Genomic DNA, 20,789 nt, shown 5'->3' with positions numbered 1-20,789 from the left:
CGACTCCAAGATATCTAGAGAAAAAATCAACGTGGCGATCCACAATGGCGTGCTCGGATATCAAGTTCTGTCCTCACTGCATAAGGTGATCGCTTTGACTCGCACGAGGCTCGAATTTTGTCTCCAATCATCGAGTCTATCCTTCCTCATCTTCCTAGCATTGCCTTCCAAGCAACGGAGAATACGTGATGTCGAATCCGCAGGACTCGATCGCCGGCGACAAGGCAGTTAACGCCATATCCACCGACTCTCTTTCCTCGGAAGAGCACGGTGGACTAGAAATTGAACAAATTGCCAAACAAGCCCGGCGCAAGGTCGACAAGCGTCTGTTGATATGGTATGCCTTCGTATATTTGATCATGAGAATCCACGTCTCCAATATCACCAATACGGCCATTATCAACCTTGAGGAGGGCACGGGCATCAAGAAGCAGCTTGGAAATCTCACCAGCTCACAATGGGCTTGGACATTGAGTATTTTCTACTACCCGTACATGTTCTTCGAGCCAGTTGCGACACTGGCGTTGAAGAGGTTCTCTCCTTCTGTGTGGATGAGCAGGATCATGATTACTTGGGTTCGTGGATCGAGCAATGGTATCCCTTCGGATGTTGACATTAAGATAGGGCATTATCTCCATGTGTCAAGGTGCTACCAAGAACTATGCTGGTATTCTAGCTTGCCGATTCTTTTTGGGAGCCGCTGAGGCTGGATTCTATCCTGGTGTTCTGTGAGTCCCTCCTCGGCGATGAGAAAGTGATGTGGCTGTTGATCTGACTCGTGTTTACCAGGTACCATTTGAGCTTCTGGTATCCCACTGATAAACTGCCATTGAGAATTGTTCGTTTGGGCCTCATTTTGGTATCTTAATTTGTACTAATACTTTCTAGGCATTCTTCTATGCATGTGGAATGTTCTCTGGTACTGTTAGTGGACTACTCGGTAAGATCTACTCATTCCTGGAAATCAAAAGCACAGCTAACAAGACTAGCCTACGGTATATCATTCATGAATGGGGCTGGTGGACTTGCTGGCTGGCGATGGGTGAGCAAGAGACTGTTAGGACACCGAGGTACCGCTTGTACTAATGCCTGTCCAGGTCTTTATTCTCGAAGGACTTCCAATCCTCTTCTGTGCGGTCTACACATTCTTCTACCTACCAAACTGTCAGTACCAAGCAACAGCTCAAACACTCAGAGACGAACTGACTAACAATGGCTAGATCCCGAGACGGTCAAATTCCTCTCCAAGGACGAAAAGGAGGCAATCCTGGCATCCTTGCCCACCGAGGCCCCAACGATGAACGCAAAGACCTGGGATTTCTCGCAGGTCAAGGCTCTGTTCAAAGACCCGACCTTTGTGCCATTTCTCATGATCTGGATCACCCATGGCATCGGAGGGTGGGGAATCTCCTTCGTACTACCAACGGTCATCTACGAGCTTGGGATCTCTGGGACTGCTAACTCGCAGTTGATGACTATGGTGAGACACCAAATTACCCATTTGCTGATATATCCGTTCCTAACAAATATTACTACTCTCTAGCCACCTTATACCATGGTCTTTATCATCCTTTGCGGCCTTGCATATTTCATCCATACGAAACGTCTGAGCCCCTGGGTTGCTGGAATCGGCGTCGAAGTGCTGCAAATCATATGCTACATCCTTTTGATCACGGTCAAGCACAAGGTCGCCAAGTATATCTTCGTCATGATTGCAACTGCTGCCTCCCAGAGCTTCTTCGCAATCATTTGGCCAGAACGAATTCGCGCAGCACGAGGCACGACTACGGCTGGTCTTGCTATTGGGGTTACAAATGTGAGTTCTTACGACAGGATATGTTTGCTTGACGACTAACAATGCGAAGGCTTCGTGTCAACTGATGGGCATAGTGGTAAGTCGGATCGAGACTTCAGCCTCGTGCTTGATCTCCCCCATTCACTGACAATCATCGTAGGGACCACAAATCTACCAATCCAAGTTCGGTCCGACGTATCGAGTAAGCTTTTCATGTTCGATCGCTCTGCTTACTTGTACGGTGGCATCTGTCAGCACGGCCTGGTATTTTGTGAAGAGGGGCGACAAAGCCAGGGCTGCTGCGGCAGGGAACGGCGACGTGACGGATACTCATGTATCGAGCGAGCAGGTGGCTAAGGAGGGCTGATGTACGCAAAGATACGAGGGGCAAAGGTGGACGACCCTGGATGCGTAGAGGATGTGATGAAAGCCTATAAAGCAGGGATAGATTAAGAATAAGAGTACATGAATAGTAAGGATCTAGACATCAGTGGCCCACAAGGTTCCAGAACACCAAACGCTATGCACCTACAACGCTTTTCCCAAAATGCACACATTCCAGTCCATACGGCAAACTATCGAGCCGGTATTCGTGGATCACCATCAGTAATCGATGGAACCGCAACGCACGGCGACTACAACGAAACAGCCATAGACACGGCACAGAGAAGGGATAGGATCCATCCGATCGGTACTCCCGTAGCGCTTCCCGCGTTCCTAGTGCGTCGCTCTTCCAGTCCACAGCAGGAGTCCCTGTTATAGGTGACCCCGTTAGCATCAGCCGCGACCTGAAAGACGCTCCCGTTGAAATTCCCGATGTTGTAGAAATCCACAAGCAAGAAAGTCGGCGGACGATTCCACTCTCTCGTACAGTTAAGCACGCTCCAGCCTGCGGACCCGTACCCTTCAACAGCGTTGGTCTCGTTCAGCATGTTCGAGGCTGGAATGTCGATGCTCACTCCCACGAGCGACACATCGAGATTCAGATTCTGGTTCATCATGTACATGCGATCCTCACGGTTCTCGCGAGGTCGGTCCGGTGGGCGCTGTGCAGTGCATGGGAAGTCGCGGTCGGTGGGCGAAAAGGGTGTTTCCCACAATTGGCTGAATTCGTCGAGGAGCCAGGGAATTTCCTCCTGGTTGGCTTCATAGTCGAGCATTACGACGGCGCGGGAGTTGGAGAAGATCATCTCGCTGAGGGTGGGCCAGGAGTCGAGAGGCATTGGGCGGGTGGGCGCTGTGTAGACGAAGTCGATCAGGCCGGAGTTGATTACTGGTGCTGTATAGTTGTGGGGATTTAGTACGTCGGAATTGCCCATTAGGATCGTGACGATATCATAAGGGTTGGCTCGGAGCCATCTCGTCACCGTGCGGAGGTAGTCTTCAAGCGTTCCGACGTTCAAGATCTCGCATGAGCTGTGGCAGAGATAAATAGTGCCGTTCTCCAAATGTGTTTGAAATTGGACTTGAAAATGGTTAGTCGATTCCCAGAGTACCAAATGTGAAATAGTAAACTTACGCATTCGAATGCCATCATTAAGTTGCGTCTCAACATCGAGCATTTGATTCGCCGCCAGATTTCCAGGACGTACGAACGGGCTATTGTGAGCGGCAACATGCGTGATATTGCTGTATTTGCGTGCACAAAATTCCGGGAAACCATTACAAGGCACAGTATTCGAAGGCTGTGCGGCACTCGAGGTTGCGGAAGCAGTAGAGTTTCCTGCAGCAGTACCATTCAGAGCAGTCGTCGTCCTTGCAGAGCCAACAAGTAAAGTCTGCGTAGCACTTGTGGAATTTCCTGTCGTGGTGGCATTCGAGGACATCGTGCCATTGGCGGATGCTATGGCACTGGAGAGGTCTGTTATTGAGCCATAGTCTCCGGTCGATGTGATGCTTAATGTGCTGGACTCGTCAACATATGTAACGCCGCTGGTGACATAGTCGGGGGCAGTCGACGTCGCTGCTGCCGTGTCTGTTCCTGATAATGTAATCGATTGTGAGAATACTTGATGCACAAAGCCGACAATCACTAAGAGGCTGGCCCTCATGGTGGCCTATGTGTGTGATAATTGACCAGGAAGACGTTAGGAAATCCAACCAGGCTGAAAATACAAGACGTCTGGCTCAATTTGCCGGCCACGTACTTCAAAAAACGTTCTTCATTAATTTTCAACTTTTCTGACAACAAGAATTCCACTTTGAAAGAATCAGTTTGTACATGAGGTCAAGATTCAAGGGCCATGATAACGAGGCACTGATGCGGCAGCCGGAAGAGGTTTGATTTCATCCCGTGGACCTGTTGCAGTGGAGACCTGCTCGAGGTGGATACAGCATGGGTCGTTGGCATGAAGAAAACATGACAGCCACGATGACGCGTGAACGGGTCTTGGAAGAAATTTGTTGTGGCAAACAATTAACTCCGACTCGAGGATGGCGAGTTCGTGTATTGGCGGTGTATAGCTCACCCAGCCTTGCCGTAGCTGAGGTCTCGTTCAAAGTCATGGTATCCATGTATAGATCTTCTCTTTACCTTGGATTATTGTGCACAAGTCTCTTGATCTGAAGCAACCGATACTCCTAGGTCGCCAAAGTTTGAGAAATGGTTGAACAAACAAGGTTCCGCCACGCGTCGATCGGGCCAGGATAAGGCTTGCACTTGTACTTCCAAGACACGAAACGACTCGTTAGACTCGGGATTTGACCTCGATATGATGTCAAACATCCGCTTTTTATGACAAGCGACCCGACCATCAACAACACTCCACGGAAAAGGCTTGAAGCTAGTGGTGTCTGAGGCGCCCACATGGGCAACTGTCATCCATGATCCGACAACCCAGGGTGAGAATTGTTTTCGATGCTTGAGACCATCATTGCGTGTACCTGTTGCATGACGCATCTAGCAGCCCAAATGCTCTCTGGGCAGTCTTTGCAAGTATTATTTTCACTCCCTTAGATAGATAGTATCGACACTTCAGAACTTCACGTTAACCACGGCACCCCAACGGTCGATAGGATAGAGGAGACTTGCAGCGCACTGGACGGTGCCCAAGTCCACGATGGGCATGTTCTCGAGATCTGAAAAACCTCCACGAGACGACGATGTTGTTGGCTACCAAAAGCCTAAACCGACCGGTCTTCGAATATTCACAGCACTGAGCTATCTAATAGCATTAATCTTTCTTATCCTCGTTGAGATCGGAAATATTAATGACAAGCCCGTTATCCGAGATACATATTTTCTGAAGATCGACCTGGCCAACATTATTCCTGCATCAGTACCGAATGCCGTATTCATAAATTCCATTGCTCAATCCATCGGACTGCATGATTTTTACCAAGTCGGACTCTGGAACTTCTGCGAGGGATATGCCGGTCAGGGAATCACTCATTGTTCGCCGACACAAACCCTGTACTGGTTCAACCCCGTCGAAATCATTCTCAACGAGCTTTTGGCAGGAGCTTCCATAACGCTGCCCACGGAAATCGTCGATGTCCTTAACTTGGTCAAGCTTGCCAGCACATGGATGTTCGCATGTTTCCTCATTGGCACGATATTGACGTTCCTCTGCATCTTCCTCGCACCATTGGGATTCTCCAAGAAACCGCGATGGCAGCATAAAGCTCGCCGTATCTTCTTGCGCCAGCTCCCAATCACGATCATAACGTTTGCATCGTTACTGTTCACTGCTGTGGGCTCGGTGATTGCAACTGTCATGTTCGTCATCTTCAAAGACAAGGTCTCCGTAGCGGAAGACTTGAACATTCGAGCGAGTTTGGGAATCCCGATGTTGGCGTTCATGTGGATAGGGACGGGGTTTAATTTGCTCGGATTCTTGATGCAAGTTGGTACCTGCTGCGGCGTCTGTTGCTGTACGGGCAAGAGGAAGGCTATCAGGAAGAGTCAGGTCAACCCTGGAGTTGATACCCGTGAGAAGGAGTCGATGGGAAGCGGATCAAGATCACCTGGACGCTTCGGCTTCAGGAGACGCAACCATTAATCGATCGGGTGGCTTACGTGCTCACAATTAGATCTCACGAGCATCTACTATTAACTCAAGCGGATACTCCACGGCGAAAAGAAGTCGCACCGCTGCGCGACTGTTGAAACGTTACCTACCTAACGCAGGTGGTTAATTTCCTCTTGGCGCAGACGCTGGAATTTGGTTGACTCCAGAGAGAATTTTTCATTTTTTTTTTTCAACAAGCTGCAAGTTTTTGTATCATGTGTAGCCAAAATGCTATGGAGCGGCGGCGTTGGATATTGTAATCCTAGAGAAGGACGACCCATCACCTGGTCGCATTGGTTGCTACCATCCTAAATAGGTGCCTAGAACATCTCAGGTATTCTGAACATTTCCTGAATCGTCTGGCGTTTCCAAATTGGGTTTCTCTGGTTCGACAATGATCTGGGTGCTCGGTAGGAAATCGCCCGCTGTGTGTTCTACAGTTCTCTCTCCCTGAAGCATGCTCACGGCTTCTGGGTCCACACTTTTCACAATTAGATGCTCACAGTCTTTCTCCTCGACGATTATGCCACCGCCGTTGGCTCGAGCCATGAGTTCATCACTGGCTTTCGTTCGTTGCCCAGTCTCCTTGTTCCAAATCCACCCTTCTTTCATCCAAACCCATGATAAGTAAGCTCGTAGCTCCTTGTCCAAAGGAAGAACTCGCTTCCATTCTGGTTCGAAACTATTGGGATCCTCGGCATCTTCACCGTTCCAACTACTCGACACACCACGTAATTTGTCACGACAAAACATCCGCCAACTGTCATGTGAGTATGGTCCAAGGCCAGGAAGATGAGAAATTTCCCAAGCGACACGATTATCATGGTCATCGATAACATCACTGTCTTTGACGTCTCTTCCATCGCCTTTGCTGGGATAGTTAAGTTTTCTGTATCTTTTGCCACATTCTGGTGGACGTTCGAGCCATACTTTGGCCATTTCGACACATTTTCGTGCACGCTGGTTCTGGAATCCCAATACATATATGATGTCGGTGATGTCACTAACTTCTGCTGCAGCAAGTTCCGCAGGGGTTGGGTAGCGACTCATCAGCTGGTAGAAAATGGGCATTGCTCGCTCACCAGGAGTTTTGTTCAAGAATATGGTCGCAATGAGGAGCCGGAATGGATCATGAGCCAATCGCTCCTGCATTAGGCCGAATCTCTTGTGAGCCAATGGAGGGAATGGCAGTGTAGAGAGGAAGGTTGGACGGTGCTTATGGGGATGAGGAAAATAAGGTGACTTGGTGGGACTGCGTATCCTCTTTCCTTTGGCCTTCGAATCGATAGTCGGGCGTAACTCAGGGGTAGGTGGAGGTAAAAAGGGGTCCGCAAGATCATCGAAGTCGTCAGGCACATCGGTAAGACTCGAGTCAGAAGAGAAATCGTCGATATTATAGCCATAGTATATGCGTGGCTGTGGTTTTAAGGGAGTAACTGGTGGTGAGGACAGTGATGCTTCAACGCTTCGGCCGTCCATTGTCTCTTCTTTGCTTTGTTTAGATTTCCGAGTCTGGCTGCCAGATGCTCGTGGACGTCGGCGAGGCGCCTTCTCTTGCCCATCTTTCGCAAAGTGTCGGGACACATACGTTATCCGCCGTCTTGGTCTTGAGTTTTCGGGCTTGATTGTCGGTGCACCTATCGTTGGGTCTGACGACGGAGCAACACCTTCAAGAAGACTTTCATTCTCGATGATCATACCCAGGTGACCCGTGGCGATTATAGGTTGCTCGGGGTTAGAGAACGGTGACGGAGGCGGGGAGAGCAATTCATGTTGCGCAGTCGAGATGGGGAGAGAGGAGTCCGATGATGTCATCGCGGTCGTATCTTGACTCGCCCTGGGCTTGAAGGAGTGAGGTGAGATTTAATTGTCGAAGAAAGACCATGAAGCCTTGATGTTACTTGATCCAAGTAGCGGCAACTTCCAAGAAAAAGTAATGACTGGTCAACATCACTAAGGAGATGATGAAATGCGCCCTATGACGGCAGTCCAGCCTGTTTTGAATCACTTCTCAGATCTTTTCTCACCTCATTCACCCTACTAGAGATCAGCCTCATGTTTCGGCCTGATTATGTTCAAGGACGAAGCTGCAGGTCTCAAATGTCTTCAGCCTGCCAAGGGCAATTCTCACCGATGTTTGGATTATGAATTGAGATGCGATTGCCCTTCACTCATCCATCTGAATTTCAAGCTCAAGTCAACACGGTCAAACTACCTACCGCGCTACGCGATTTCTTGGCAAACGCGAAATCACGTGAGCTGATTTTGAACTTTGGCTTCCCTGAACAGGGCATCACAGAATGTGCAATATCTCATATTCCATGCTGCAATGCTCAAACTGATGTCGAAGGAGGTTGTGAGGATACCATAGTTGGCTGAGCCGACGAACCCAACTGCGAAAATCAGGTTCTACAACCAATCGGATTGCCAAATGATCCACGTTAGGTACTTTTTAGGGCTTTCGTTATGGGCTGCCCGTTTTGAATTGGAGATGTTGCTCCTCTGCGTTGAACCTGGGCGGCCTGACCTTCCAACTGGTCATCTCAGGATCCCGAAAGATTAAGTCCCCCATCTGAGCAACTCATTTACTTTTCAATTGAGCATCACGAAGTTCCTACTGACCATCCTGATTCACGAAGTCGGGTGTCTGGCCATTAGGAAGCCGGTTGCAATTCTCACAATACTGCTATGTGTTGAAATACAGATGTGATTACAAAATGGAATTCTGACCAGGTGTTCTTCGATATGCCAAAGACGTCCTCAACAAGAACTTTTGCCGGTTGTTGGACTTGTCGGCGACGAAACGTTCGCTGTGATACCCTGAAGCCAAAATGCTCGGCTTGTAAGCGCTCGCATTTAATATGTGAAGGTTATCATATCCGTTTAGCTTGGGTCGACCCCGTTAGTGGAGAGTACCCACCCTGCCAGCGAAGGTCATATCCATCTCATCTGACCTGGGCGAATCATCCAAAATGGAGCTCGAAGGAGATTGACCATCTGATCACTCAATGCAATCAAGACTGCTGCCATTATCGCCTGCACCAAGCTCGGACGCCTTTCTCATCATTCCAGTACAATAGCAGCCCGGCCTTGACTGATGTGAACCTAAGTGAATACATCCCCCCTCCGAGCGATGAAGATTCATCGTTTTGTGGAGAGTATCACTCAGTGAGCAGCCAATTCTCCACCACCCTTAGTGATGCTTCAGGTGATGTCGATTCTGGGTCAACCACAGACTCTCAATCTTCAACCCCGACAAGCCCACATTCCTTACACCTTGCGCAAGAGAAAGCTAGAACGAGTGATCAATGGGTGATAACCTCTCAGCTGAGCCTTTCCACTTGTGTGCAGAGCGACAAGACCGTCGACTTTCACCAACATCATAAGCAGAAGTGGTCAATTATGAGACCTCTGCCTCAGATTACCATGAATGACAAGGATGAGGCTCGCTTCCTTCACCATTACATTCTTCATGTTTCGTCACTCATGGTACCTGTTGATGCTGCCGGCAACCCTTGGAAGTCAACTTACCTGGCAATCGGGTCCCGGAAGGCGACTGCAGGGGCACGCGCATTATATTTTGCAACACTTGCTCAGGGTGCCCTTCACCTTGCTCATCTGAAAGGTACTCGAAACTGTGCGGGCGAGAAAGCCCATGCTGTGAAATATATTGGAGTGGCGATCAAAGAGCTCCGCAATAGTTTGAGCTCACAAACTGATGACTATACCAGCGTCTTAGCCGCGGTATTATCACTCATCGCTGTTCAGCATGTCTTTCAAAACAATTCACATGGCTGGCGTGAGCATTATCGAGGCGCCATTGGATTTGTATCACAATATCTGCCTGATAGACCATGGTCGTTGTCATGGGATTCTTGGATAGTGACGCAAAGTTTTGTGCTCGGTATCATTTTCGCTGAGACTGCAAACAACTCTGGCGCTGTGTTTGAAACGCCTGTCTCCCCAGTGCACAATTTACTCACCGAGATGATGACCGAACCACGACTTGGGTGCACAGTTGGTGGAAACGCCCGTCATCTGGAAGCAATTCACCAAATTCGCTTGTTGGAGGTACAAATCGCACGCAGCGGCAGGACTGAATCGCAGGACATGAGCCCGGCAACACTCGAACAAGTCTATCAAATAATACAACAGCTTGAAAACTTCCAAGATGATCAATTGGAGGCAGAGCAATCATCGAATGAAGAGCTCGAGTTTGATATGCCATCACCAACACAGACTCTCGTCAAACTTCATTCACAAATCTTTGACGGGGCTGTAATGATTCACCTGTGCCGAGTCGTTCTCCAACGTCCTCCATCAGCAGTGGCCAGTTACGTGCATCAAGTGCTTACAAATGTTGGAAAGTTCATGGACGCAGGTGGAGGTGAAGTCTCAGCTTGGCCAGTGTTTATCGCAGCCGCGGAAGCCTTTACGAGTGAAGATCAGCATTTGGCATCTCGCTACTTTTGTCAAAGTGAAATGGTATTTGCTGGTAATCGAACGGACATGCATTCGGTGGTTCGCCAAGTTTGGGCGGATCGCGAGACTCTTGGAATAGAGCAGGATTGTAACGCTGGAGATGTCGGACTCGACTGGCGAGATGTTATGAGGCGAATGGACATAGATATACTGCTATTATGAAATATATACAAGACTTCTTCCTGGATAACACATCAAAGCTGATGGCTCTGGGAATAAATATAATTGCTGCATGTGGTGTCTGGGGTAAACAAGGGGCAGCCCAATCAACCACCAACGCCACGGTAATAAGCGAGCCACCAATTCCTCACCGGCAATTTCCTTTTAGCTGGAATCGGAACGCCAACCAATTCTTTATGCAAGACGTTGCTTCCTTGTTTCTGGCGGCGATCCTTTTCAAAAAACCATGGTCGCTGCGACTGCACTGGTGTCACACTCCTTCTCACGAAATGCACAGCTTGATGTGAAAATATATTTAATCTACATAAAAGTTTTGCAGCCATGACTGAAGCAGATATCAATGCGACCGAGGCTGCGCGAAGTGCGACTGTCCGTCGCAAACCCGTTCCCGTGCCTCAGTCAGCACGAATCTATCCGAAAAAGCCGACACTGATGGAAAGATGGAAGGGTCTATCGAAAAGAACCCGCATTATCATTATCTCCGCAGTCCTCGCGCTCCTTATCCTCATCATCGGTCTTGCAGCCGGACTTTCTACTCGCCGCAAGACTCAGAATCTCCCTCTACCTTCCGGACGAGGCGGACCATATACCGGAGACCTTACATACTATGACCCGGGTTTGGGCGCATGCGGCGTCACGTCGAAGGATGGCGACAAGATTGTGGCCGTGTCACATCTTGTGTTCGACGCGGTGAGCGTGGGAACCAATCCTAATGCAAATCCTCTATGTGGGAAAAAGATCAGAGCCAGAAGGGACAATAAGAGCGTGGACTTGACTGTGGTCGACAGATGCACAGGCTGTCAACCAACCGACATCGACATTACTATGGAAGTCTTTGCAACGCTGGCAGATATTGATCAAGGAAGAGTGCTGGTGGAATGGAATTGGCTTGAGGATGTCCCTGAAAATGCACAGGGTTGACACCGCTCCACTCAAGACATCGTTATGGATCGGGCATCGGATATCTATCACTTGGAAAGAAAATTCTCGCCTACTTTTACATGGCTGGGCAAGCTGGAACAACATTAATTCATTGCGAACCTCTGGACGCGATCTCCGAAAGTGCTACCGCGGCACATGGGAATTATGGAGATGTACGCCGCGCCATGGAGATCCGCGACTTGATATTGCTCCTTCACCCACGAGGCGAGTCATTCCATTTCATCTCTGTTGAACGGAACCTTTATCTGGCACGTTGAAAATCATCGAATATCACGGATATTCTTTACGAAAAGTTGTAACATCAACTTCAAGCACCATGTCGATCATTGCTTTCGACGGCGAAAAGTATGCCTCAGAATTCGGTGGCAGCAATGCGTCATTACTAAAAAAAGCACAGTTCAAGCGTCAGTCTTGAAATACTCCATGATGCCGCGGCCAAGAATAACTTCATCATCTCGAAGAGTGACGAAGATGCATTCCTGCTAGCATTGCAATCCGCCGATGTGACCGCCGCGAATGTCGATGCATTGCCCGATTACGTGGACCCACGGCTCTCACCGATACCCACAGTCGGTGGGCGACAATATCGAAAAGCGAAACACAATAACCTGAACGCATGGAGCCATCAAGCAGAACTCGTGGCTGAGAAGCCCACCTCGGATATACTGAAAGGCCGCAAGATCACCATCAAGGACAATGTCTCAGTGGCAGGCCTGCCGCACACATGTGGAACCTTCCCACAACTCGTCTCCCGCGATGGCAAACATCCCATCGCCACCATCGACGCAACAGTGACGCGACGTCTTCTCGAGGCGGGCGTCACCATCGCCGGGACTTCGACATGTGAGAACTACTGCCTGATGCCGCTGTCGTACACGTCTGTCAACGGGCCGGTGCACAACCCCTGGCTGCGGAACTACAATACAGGAGGCAGCACGAGCGGTGGAGCGGCACTATTGGCGTTGGGAGTGGCGAGAGCGGCGGGGGTGCCGGGTCTGGAAGAAGCAGGTGAAGACATCGACCTTGCAATCGGTGGCGACCAGGCCGGGAGTATTCGTGTCCCAGCGGCTTATTGCGGTGTTTACGGATTGAAGCCCACGCACGGTCTCGTACCATATACCGGGATTGCGGGCCTTCATCCCATGATTGATTTCACGGGGCCCATGGCGAGAAATCTCGAGGACATCGCCACCGTGCTCACCGCGATTGCCGGATACGATGGCCTAGATGGACGCATGACTCCAGAAACGCCACTCAGGCACAACGTCCTCGACTACAGCGCGGCCTTGAAATCAAGTTCACAAGCCGGAAAGGGGCTCAAAGTCGGCATAATCAAAGAATCACTCACCTCGCCCGGGACACAGCCCGAAGTCGCAGAAATCGTTCGTTCCGCCGCGATTAAGCACTTCCGAGCCGCAGGCGCAGAAGTCTCCGAGATCTCACTCCCAATGCACCTGCTAGGCGCCGCAATCTGGACAGCCGCGACGCGGAACCACATGGCGCGGCTGGCGGTCGGGGGCCGCGTCCCGGACGTGCTCAGCCACAACATGCCACACCTGTCGCTGCGGTGGCCGCCGGACCAGGAGATGTACGAGCTGCTGCGTGTCGCGAACCCGGCCGTCATCAATGTGATTCTGACGGAGACGTTCCTTAGCGAGAAGTACGGCGCCAACGTGCAGGCGAAAGCGCACCGGCATGTCCTTGAGCTGCGCGCCGCGTATGATGCTGCGCTTGAGTCGTTCGATGTGCTCGTCACGCCCACGACGCCGAATGTCGCGCCGCCGTTGCCGGATCCTCGCCCGGAGGAACTCGGTGGCAGTAGTGTCATGGATAAGTTTAAGTTGGTCGTTGGCACGACCAATAATACGGCCCCGTTTAATGTTACGGGTCATCCGGCGCTGAATGTGCCTTGTGGGTGGGTGCCGGCGAGAGGTGGTGATGGTGGTGATGCGGCGACGAGTCCTGGTATGTTGCCTGTGGGTATGCAGATCATCGGCAAGCGGTGGGATGATATTGGGGTCTTGAAGGCTGCGAAGGCTTTCGAGCTTGGGGGTGGTGGGTTGGGCAGTTGGCCGGGATTGTAGGATACTCGATCGGCCGGCTGCTAGGGTTTAGAGCACCTAACGCGCAACCAAAAAAAATCAAATGCCCAATGTAGTGTTTATTTGCTACGCGTAGGCACGCATACTGTAGCAAGGCATATCATCCACCTGTCGGAAAACTGAGTGTTAGGACAAGAGCGAGGCCCTTAGCGCTGACGAGAGGGTACTACGAGTAGGTAGTCCCCGAATTCTCAAACTGACTCCTTGGAATCGGGTCCAGCATAAACGCGACAAGTATATTATTGATAAGTTTTTAAACTGTTTTTAAATAGTTACGTTACAAAATAAGATAAGCTAATAGTACCTTATAAGCCTATTAGTATGTAAATACTCAGAATCGAATAGGACTTGGAATGACTCAATTCGTAGTAAATCGTGACTAGGAGTCGGGAGGTGGACTACCATGACTACTCTCTCCTTGTCGTTGGAGTGGGCTGCTTCAAGTATACCAGTTGTTGTTGATCGAGGTTACCCGATCTAGCGAATAGCAAACTAGATATAAAACAATAAGAGGCTAAAGCATCCATTGAATTGCTCAAGTGTCCTGCCTCTCAATGCAAGTGAGATAAAAGGTGCAGTCCTCTGCAGAATAGTAAGACCTCTAGTGTTCTGCTTGTCTCGACTTCGCAGATAGGCTCCAAAGCAGGATTCGTCGAGTAGTGCTGCCGGCACATTGCGTAAGAGGAGACCAAGAATTTTCTCAGCATTAATATCCTCAGCATCGGCCTTTGGACGATTCCAATCACTCATCAGTATCTGTTTTCCAAAGGATAAAGCAGCTGAAATGCAGCCGCCGTAGAAACCTTGACCATCTTCGGAAACCTCAGCCCCCGCCGACAATAACTTGCACACAATTGCCACATTATCGCTGTGCACAGCTGCCTGCAGGCACGAATTGAAGAATCCGCCACGGGCATTGACGTCCGCTCCTGCGGCTAGTAGAATGTCGATCGTATTTTCATACGGGTCGACCACCGGTGTCTCGCTTTCATCTTCAGACGGCATCATGACGGAGCTTTTGGACGAGAAAGTAAGACTGGGACTCCCCAGCAGCAGCAGCTTGGAGACATGATCCATAGAAACCCCCAGAAGAGCAGACTTCTGCTCCAGCAGCGATCAGTTTCTGCACCAAGGTAGCATTGCCTACATATGCTGCTGCCTGTAAAGCGCAGCCAAAATACCCTCCGGGGATATCCACTCGTGCACCGGCGTCTAGGAGCCGAGCAGCAATCTGATCGTATGATTCTGGTCGCACTCGCCATATACTTCCTTCAAATGCCATTGCTTCATCGTCTGCGTCTCTTTCAGCGAAGGTCCGCCAACGTTCCAGCCTCTGGGATGCAGGCTGTCGCCCATGACAAGCGGCTGCGGTTAAGATACTGCCGTATGGCTCGCAGCTCGCATCTATATTTGGTCTGGACTGCAGCAGGGCCTCAAGAGCCTCGTGGTGAGCCCGTGCTGCAGCCGCGTGACAGGCGCCACAGCAACTTCCAGCGTCATTCCGGAAGACTGCCCCTTGTTCTATTGCCTGGGCAATGAAAGCTGGGCGATTTTCATATGCTGCAGTTTGTAGAAAACTATCATGAGGGCCGCCCCCAGTGTCGAACGTCGCGCCTTTTTCGAGCAACAGCCGGAAAATTATGTTGTCCTCTGTCTCATTCCGAGAAGCGGAATAGTGATCCGGATTGCGATGACATAATGCTTGCAGTATAGATCCTACGTACTGGTCTACCGCATCCAAATCCACAGGAAGAGACAAAATATGCCGGATATCTTCGAGACGACCGGCTTGAACTGCATAATGCAAGGTAGTTTTGCCGAATTCAGCTTTTACGTTTACATCTGCGCCTCGCTCGAGGAGTAGGTGAATGTTTTCGCTTCTCATTTCGCTGTATGCAGAGTCCAGAGCATGCACCAACATGAGATCTAGTGGTGGCCGGATCCCTTGATTACTGGAAAAGTCGAGCAGTTCTATCATGATTGCTTGATTTCCCTCCACAGCAGCAAAGGTAAAAGCGTTGTGGACTACTCCGTTCCAATTGCAATCTGTGTGCACGTCTGCGCCAGAGTGTAATAGTAATCGCAAAGCTTCAGGACATCGGTAACCAATCGCCAATCCAAGGGCTGTGCCTCGGGGACCGACATAGCTGACATCAAGGTCTTTTCGAAGCATTAGCAAGACAATCTCAGGGCTCCCCACAGCCACCGCTGACAGGAAAGCCGTACCAAAGGGCCCAGAATGTAACCTAGGATCAGCACCCTTTGATAGAAGGTATTCAACAACTTGCAACCTTGATTCCCATGCGGCGCTGGCCAGTGGTGTTCCCCTCCACGCCGTGGGTGCCTCCATGTCAGCACCATATTCCAAGAGGAGCTGAATCAGCGATAGATCGCCTCTCTTACATGCCTGTTCCAGAGGAAGATTCTCAGGTCCAGCAGATCCAGACTTCATGTTCGGAGACGCCCCTGCCTCTAGAAGCACGCGGCAGACCTCTGTATGTCCCTCTTGGGCTGCGTATAATAAAGGAGGCTTTCCCGAGTAGAGCTCATGCATATGGGCATGAGCCCTAGCTGCAAGACGCCGTTTCGTGATTTCCATATCGTCAAGCATGGCCGCCGCCGACAGAGCTAGTAAATTACCAGAGTTGTAAGGCAAGTAGGGTTGAGCCCCAGCTTCCAGAAGGAATTCTACAAGCTCTCTCCATCCATGGTACGGTGCAGCACAGAGCGGATTTTGGAAAATGGAGACCCTTCCCCTGACTATCGAACCTCGATCATTGTCCATGATGTCCACGGCAGCGCCTTTCATAACCAAAATTCGAGCCATGGCAAAGTTTTCGATGTTACAAGCCACGGCCAGCGGTGTCAGTCCATATTCATTTACTAAGTGCATATCGTTAAGGTCTGCAGTCCAGTTGTCATTATAGAATTCGTTGAACGCAAAAGCAACCACCAAAAAAATAGGATGTCGCATTCTACTCAGAGATAACTGCAGTCTCATACTCCCCTTGTCTTCAACATTGACTGTAGACAGTTGCTCGACATATGAAACCCAATGTTGCATAAAGCTCATACTGGTACAAGGTTGCGATAGGAGGCGCTCCAGAAGCAATGTAAGCTCAGATGTCTTCTCGTGCCACGCCGCGCGAGAATGAAACGGCCAATACAGTGTAGCATACAATAAGAAGGAATCTTCCGCAGCGTCCTCTCCGTCCGAGTCACCTTGGGTAATGCCGTCCACACAGAATGTCAAGCACTGCAGCGCTAGTGACGATTCCACAGTGCCAATATCGAATTCGTCGGCAGTTTCCATGAATTCGCGAACCGACAAATGGGCGTAGCGGAAGACATTCGTTTCGTCGTCCAAGACAACGAGATTTTCACATACAGTGATGATTTCATGTTTGGTTAAATCAACGCGAGCTGCGTGGCATATCGCAGTAACGAATTCTTCTGCTTGCAGAGCTTCTCGAGCGCAAAGGATCCAGCACAGAGATTGAATCGCGACAATGTTGGCCGCACTATTCTTGCGACTGATCCGAGCCATGGCATCAGCCCACAACTCTGCCAAAGACTTCGGTAATGATGACAACTCCTCGAGGACATCTTCTTCCAGGTTGATGCGTTGATGATCACAGAGTGCTTGGATCTGCAAAGCTACAGAGAGAAACCTAATAAGCGAGTTTGAGTGATGCCGGGCAGGACTTCAGTGTAGACTGAACTCACATTCCTTGAGCACGTGCAGTTAATCTGCTGATAATATCTTCTTGCAGGTATGACGGAACATTCCCGTTGAGTATCCTTTTCCGGAGAATGGCATTGTCAATTTCTGTGTGCGCATATCGCTCAACGTCTGAGGCGTTATCAGTCGCACTGATGTAGATATTCGGGCTTGCTGTCAATCTCATTTTAATATCCGCGTCATCTCGACTGGAAACAAACAGTTTCACAACATTCTTGGAATTTTTCAGAATTGTTTCGAGCCCTTCGAGAAGGATATGTCTCTTTCCTGGATCGCACTCATCCAGAGCGTCGATAACGATTGTCATAGAGGTGCGTTTGGCGATATGGATGATTAGTTGGACACATTCTTCGGACGACAACGGCTCTGGATCAATCCCATCTTCATCTGCATCTCTCTTCTTGTCTCTGAATGCGTCAACGATCAGCCGAGAAAGCGATCCATCCGGCGCAGAATACGCAACCTGTTTCAAGACTGCACGTAGAATGGTAGTGGGATCAGCCCTTTCGGTTTCAGCAGTATTCCGCGTGCAGTAGAAGTATGCAATAGGTTCATCGGATGAGGATGAAGCCGATGCGTTCTGCAGTAGTGATATGACTCTGGAAACCAATTTTGACTTGCCAGCTCCCGGAATTCCGTGGAGCCAGAGTACAGATGACGTACTGGCGTTTCTCCAGTCTTTGAAGAAATCATGTTGTTCCAACCACTTTCCTGATCCAGCAAGCAGGTCTTTAACCATGTTCGCGTGGTGTTTTTTGTAGGGGACGTTGCATAACCATCGAAGGATCTCAATGCGAGTCTGATTGTCCATGTGCTCCACGGTGTCCATGTGTCCATCATTGTCAAGAGGGTGCTCTGAAGTCCATTCCATTAAGAATGCCTTCATACACGCTGCCGCCGTTGCCGCCGCGTATTGCTGCCACCCTTTCCGCGTATGACTGTCCGCATAGTCACATACCCCTTTAATAACAATACTGTTGAAGGAATCCCATACTCCTGCCCCCTCCATCTCAAGAGCGACAATCTCGTCAGCCCTGGCAAGTTGATCACGATGTTGTCCAGATTTCATGACGGCATTCCCTGAACCAACGATTCCAAAGTGAACCATTGGTTGCGTCTTGGGTGAATTGGCCAAACGCTTACGGGCAACTTGCATGACCGTCTCACAGCCTAGGTCTTCACATTTCATTTGGATGGCTTCTTGACACATCTGGTCGCCTAACTCACAAACATTGCATGCCGCACTTGAATTGTGCTGATGGACATATGATGAATGATAGAGTATATCGTTTTCAACGCCTGGATATTGTGTCTTTGGCATTTCTAGGTGAATCCTAGGGAGCAGCACAGCGATTTGCTCTTGCATTTTCGTCTTGTATTGATTAGTTTCCAGCTTGGCTTGAATGGTTCTTATCTCCCGATTAGGTCGACCTAAGGTGTCCAGTATACCGGACTTCTTCTTGAAGCCGTTTGGATATTGTCTTCCGAAGTCATATTGCACAATTGCCTGGCTGATGACGACATCCCCAAGCACGATCTCTTCCTCATTAGGCCCATATGGCATGCCTCCGCAGATTCCAACTACTAAAGCCAGTTTGATGTTTGGGTAACTGATTAGCATGGACCCTGCCACCACAGCCGCGTTGACAGTTCCCATGCCTGGCAGATAAGCCAGGACCACATTGTGCTGGCCTATTACCCCTGGTGTATAGGCATTCGGGTCCCCAGGGGTCTTGCCGTATTGCTTGCCATCATCTTCCCAGAATTTGTCGAAGACTGCATGCACGCAATCAGCCTCGAGTTGCAAAGCGCATATCAGCGCAACGTGAAAACCATCCCGATCGCGAGGCGCGGGAAAGGGTGGCATTCGTCTGGCATGGGAGGTCGAATATGCTTCGAATCATGAAAAGAAAGCTGTATTATTGATGGGAAGGCTAGGATGAACTTCATTATGAACAGCTTTGGGCACTTTGCAACTGCGATCAGGCTGGAGACTCGACTAACTTTCCCCGACGCTGCAACCCCACGTCGGCTGCGCTCGTATTTGCTGACATTAAATACGAGGTACAATGCGCTCAAAGGATGTGTAGTTACTAACTGGTGGAAGTGCTGTGAATTTACTATATGAACTTCGTTCCATACACATCAGCTATGGAATGTAGAATGGCCGGAAGCTATCCTATACTAGTCTAACCTAAGCCGTAGTGGGTACAATTAAGATAAATTCAAAGAGTCTGGAAGGAGAAGTTGGTTTTGCGGGTCCTTATGACGGACAAGAGTCTGTATTGCTCCGAGGTTCAGACGACTACTTGATTGAACAGGAGTGTCATCTTTTGATGTCAAATTATTATACTCTGAATTATTTGTATAATATAATATAGATATATGACACCTCGTATAGACTAGAGCGATACATTTGTTTATTCAGATGTGGCACAAACTACCTAGGTATCCCCTAGTAGCTAGATAGTGATTATTCGCAAACGAACAGGAAGTGTGGTGTTCAGCGGTCTCCCTTGGAATATCAAACAAATAAATTCAGTCTCAAAGGCCACGAGTCACAACCATTGGATCGTAGCAATAGATGACGAGGCTCAGCCTTCACTCGAATACGCAACAACAGCATGGCTATTCGAATGTTGATTACGTGTAGTACAATTGCTTTAGACGCAAAAGTTGGACCTGGCCTGGCCGCATTAAGCCAAGCAAGAGGACGAAGCGCCGCAGACGCAATGGTACCCACGGAGTAATGTACAAACCTCACTGGTGGGGAATATTGTCGGGCATGGGCAATTGTGATCGAAATGGTGAAATCGGGGATCGGATGATGCAAATCACGTACTTGGCTACACAAGTGCTGCGATTGGTTGGAGAAAAGAGGGGGGTTATTGACGGGGTCGAGCTGTGAATCGTGATGGGCACTGATGGCGAAGACAGTGGCGACAATGGCGATGATGGATCGAGCAGTTCGAGGTTTGGCATATTGTTGTACGACTTGAGAGGCCCGCCAAGAATCCGCGTACGTGGCCAGACGGCCGACGGCAGGACAAGAAGAATTGGCAGAGGTGATGATATCATTAACCGCCTTTCTGATTCTAGTCGCAAGAGGCCTTACTCTCGACGTTTCCCTCGCTTCGAATAGATGTTTGGCTAGAGCAATTGGAGCACGGTGTTGAGGCGCAGTTTGTGAATAGTGGTGTGAGATACAGGAATGAAGAATATACTAGTTGTTGGTGTATTTCATAGTAGTTGTTTGGGACGGCTGAGGTGGCGATTGCAAAACCCCCGGAGAGAAAAAAATGATGCGCGACAAGGGGCGAGCTCCAAATCCGTCAATAATGCGGGGGACAAAACCAGGGGGTGTCCAGCCCAATCGAGCTTGGATCAGTCACGTCTTTTGAGTTTGTGTTGACAACAGACATCCAAGAACCATCGGGTTTGGGCCATTCGAAACCTAGACGGATACTGAGTTCCATTTCCCCTCTTGCTCGGTTCATGCCGTCCACCAGAGTTTACCGCATGTGCATTGTCGTTCC

At 49.6% G+C, this 20,789-nt stretch overlaps 8 protein-coding genes across 8 annotated transcripts; 5 read left to right on the top strand and 3 right to left on the bottom strand.

The window, feature by feature from the left end:
- Positions 1-188: 188 nt before the first annotated feature.
- On the top strand, positions 189-2,162 carry LTR84_003484 (uncharacterized protein; the record flags this gene model as incomplete). Its single annotated transcript, XM_064847072.1, has 10 exons — positions 189-575; positions 625-728; positions 790-838; positions 889-940; positions 990-1,042; positions 1,098-1,164; positions 1,221-1,480; positions 1,544-1,816; positions 1,866-1,892; positions 1,956-2,162. The coding sequence occupies 10 exons, from the start codon at positions 189-191 to the stop codon at positions 2,160-2,162; spliced, it is 1,479 nt and encodes a 492-aa protein (XP_064705425.1).
- Positions 2,163-2,430: 268 nt separating this feature from the next.
- LTR84_003483 (uncharacterized protein) lies at positions 2,431-3,846 on the bottom strand (the record flags this gene model as incomplete). The annotated part of the gene is made up of 2 exons (XM_064847071.1): positions 2,431-3,260; positions 3,315-3,846. The coding sequence occupies 2 exons, from the start codon at positions 3,844-3,846 to the stop codon at positions 2,431-2,433; spliced, it is 1,362 nt and encodes a 453-aa protein (XP_064705424.1).
- Positions 3,847-4,854: 1,008 nt separating this feature from the next.
- Positions 4,855-5,796, top strand: LTR84_003482 (uncharacterized protein; the record flags this gene model as incomplete). The annotated part of the gene is made up of 1 exon (XM_064847070.1): positions 4,855-5,796. One exon carries the CDS (start codon positions 4,855-4,857, stop codon positions 5,794-5,796), a length of 942 nt encoding a protein of 313 aa, XP_064705423.1.
- Positions 5,797-6,135: 339 nt separating this feature from the next.
- LTR84_003481 (uncharacterized protein) lies at positions 6,136-7,620 on the bottom strand (the record flags this gene model as incomplete). Its single annotated transcript, XM_064847069.1, has 1 exon — positions 6,136-7,620. The coding sequence occupies one exon, from the start codon at positions 7,618-7,620 to the stop codon at positions 6,136-6,138; it is 1,485 nt and encodes a 494-aa protein (XP_064705422.1).
- A 1,587-nt stretch (positions 7,621-9,207) lies between these two features.
- On the top strand, positions 9,208-10,449 carry LTR84_003480 (uncharacterized protein; the record flags this gene model as incomplete). The annotated part of the gene is made up of 1 exon (XM_064847068.1): positions 9,208-10,449. The coding sequence occupies one exon, from the start codon at positions 9,208-9,210 to the stop codon at positions 10,447-10,449; it is 1,242 nt and encodes a 413-aa protein (XP_064705421.1).
- Positions 10,450-10,788: 339 nt separating this feature from the next.
- On the top strand, positions 10,789-11,388 carry LTR84_003479 (uncharacterized protein; the record flags this gene model as incomplete). Its single annotated transcript, XM_064847067.1, has 1 exon — positions 10,789-11,388. One exon carries the CDS (start codon positions 10,789-10,791, stop codon positions 11,386-11,388), a length of 600 nt encoding a protein of 199 aa, XP_064705420.1.
- A 337-nt stretch (positions 11,389-11,725) lies between these two features.
- Positions 11,726-13,493, top strand: LTR84_003478 (uncharacterized protein; the record flags this gene model as incomplete). Its single annotated transcript, XM_064847066.1, has 2 exons — positions 11,726-11,754; positions 11,807-13,493. 2 exons carry the CDS (start codon positions 11,726-11,728, stop codon positions 13,491-13,493), a joined length of 1,716 nt encoding a protein of 571 aa, XP_064705419.1.
- A 510-nt stretch (positions 13,494-14,003) lies between these two features.
- On the bottom strand, positions 14,004-19,120 carry LTR84_003477 (uncharacterized protein; the record flags this gene model as incomplete). The annotated part of the gene is made up of 3 exons (XM_064847065.1): positions 14,004-14,496; positions 14,555-17,182; positions 17,238-19,120. 3 exons carry the CDS (start codon positions 19,118-19,120, stop codon positions 14,004-14,006), a joined length of 5,004 nt encoding a protein of 1,667 aa, XP_064705418.1.
- Between the last annotated feature and the right edge of the window lie 1,669 nt (positions 19,121-20,789).

This window comes from Exophiala bonariae, assembly GCF_035927105.1.
Source record: "Exophiala bonariae strain CCFEE 5792 chromosome Unknown scaffold_16, whole genome shotgun sequence".
Taxonomy (NCBI): Eukaryota; Fungi; Ascomycota; class Eurotiomycetes; order Chaetothyriales; family Herpotrichiellaceae; genus Exophiala; species Exophiala bonariae.
Note: the sequence above shows the minus strand (reverse complement) of the source record. Positions and strands in the feature narration are given on the sequence as shown.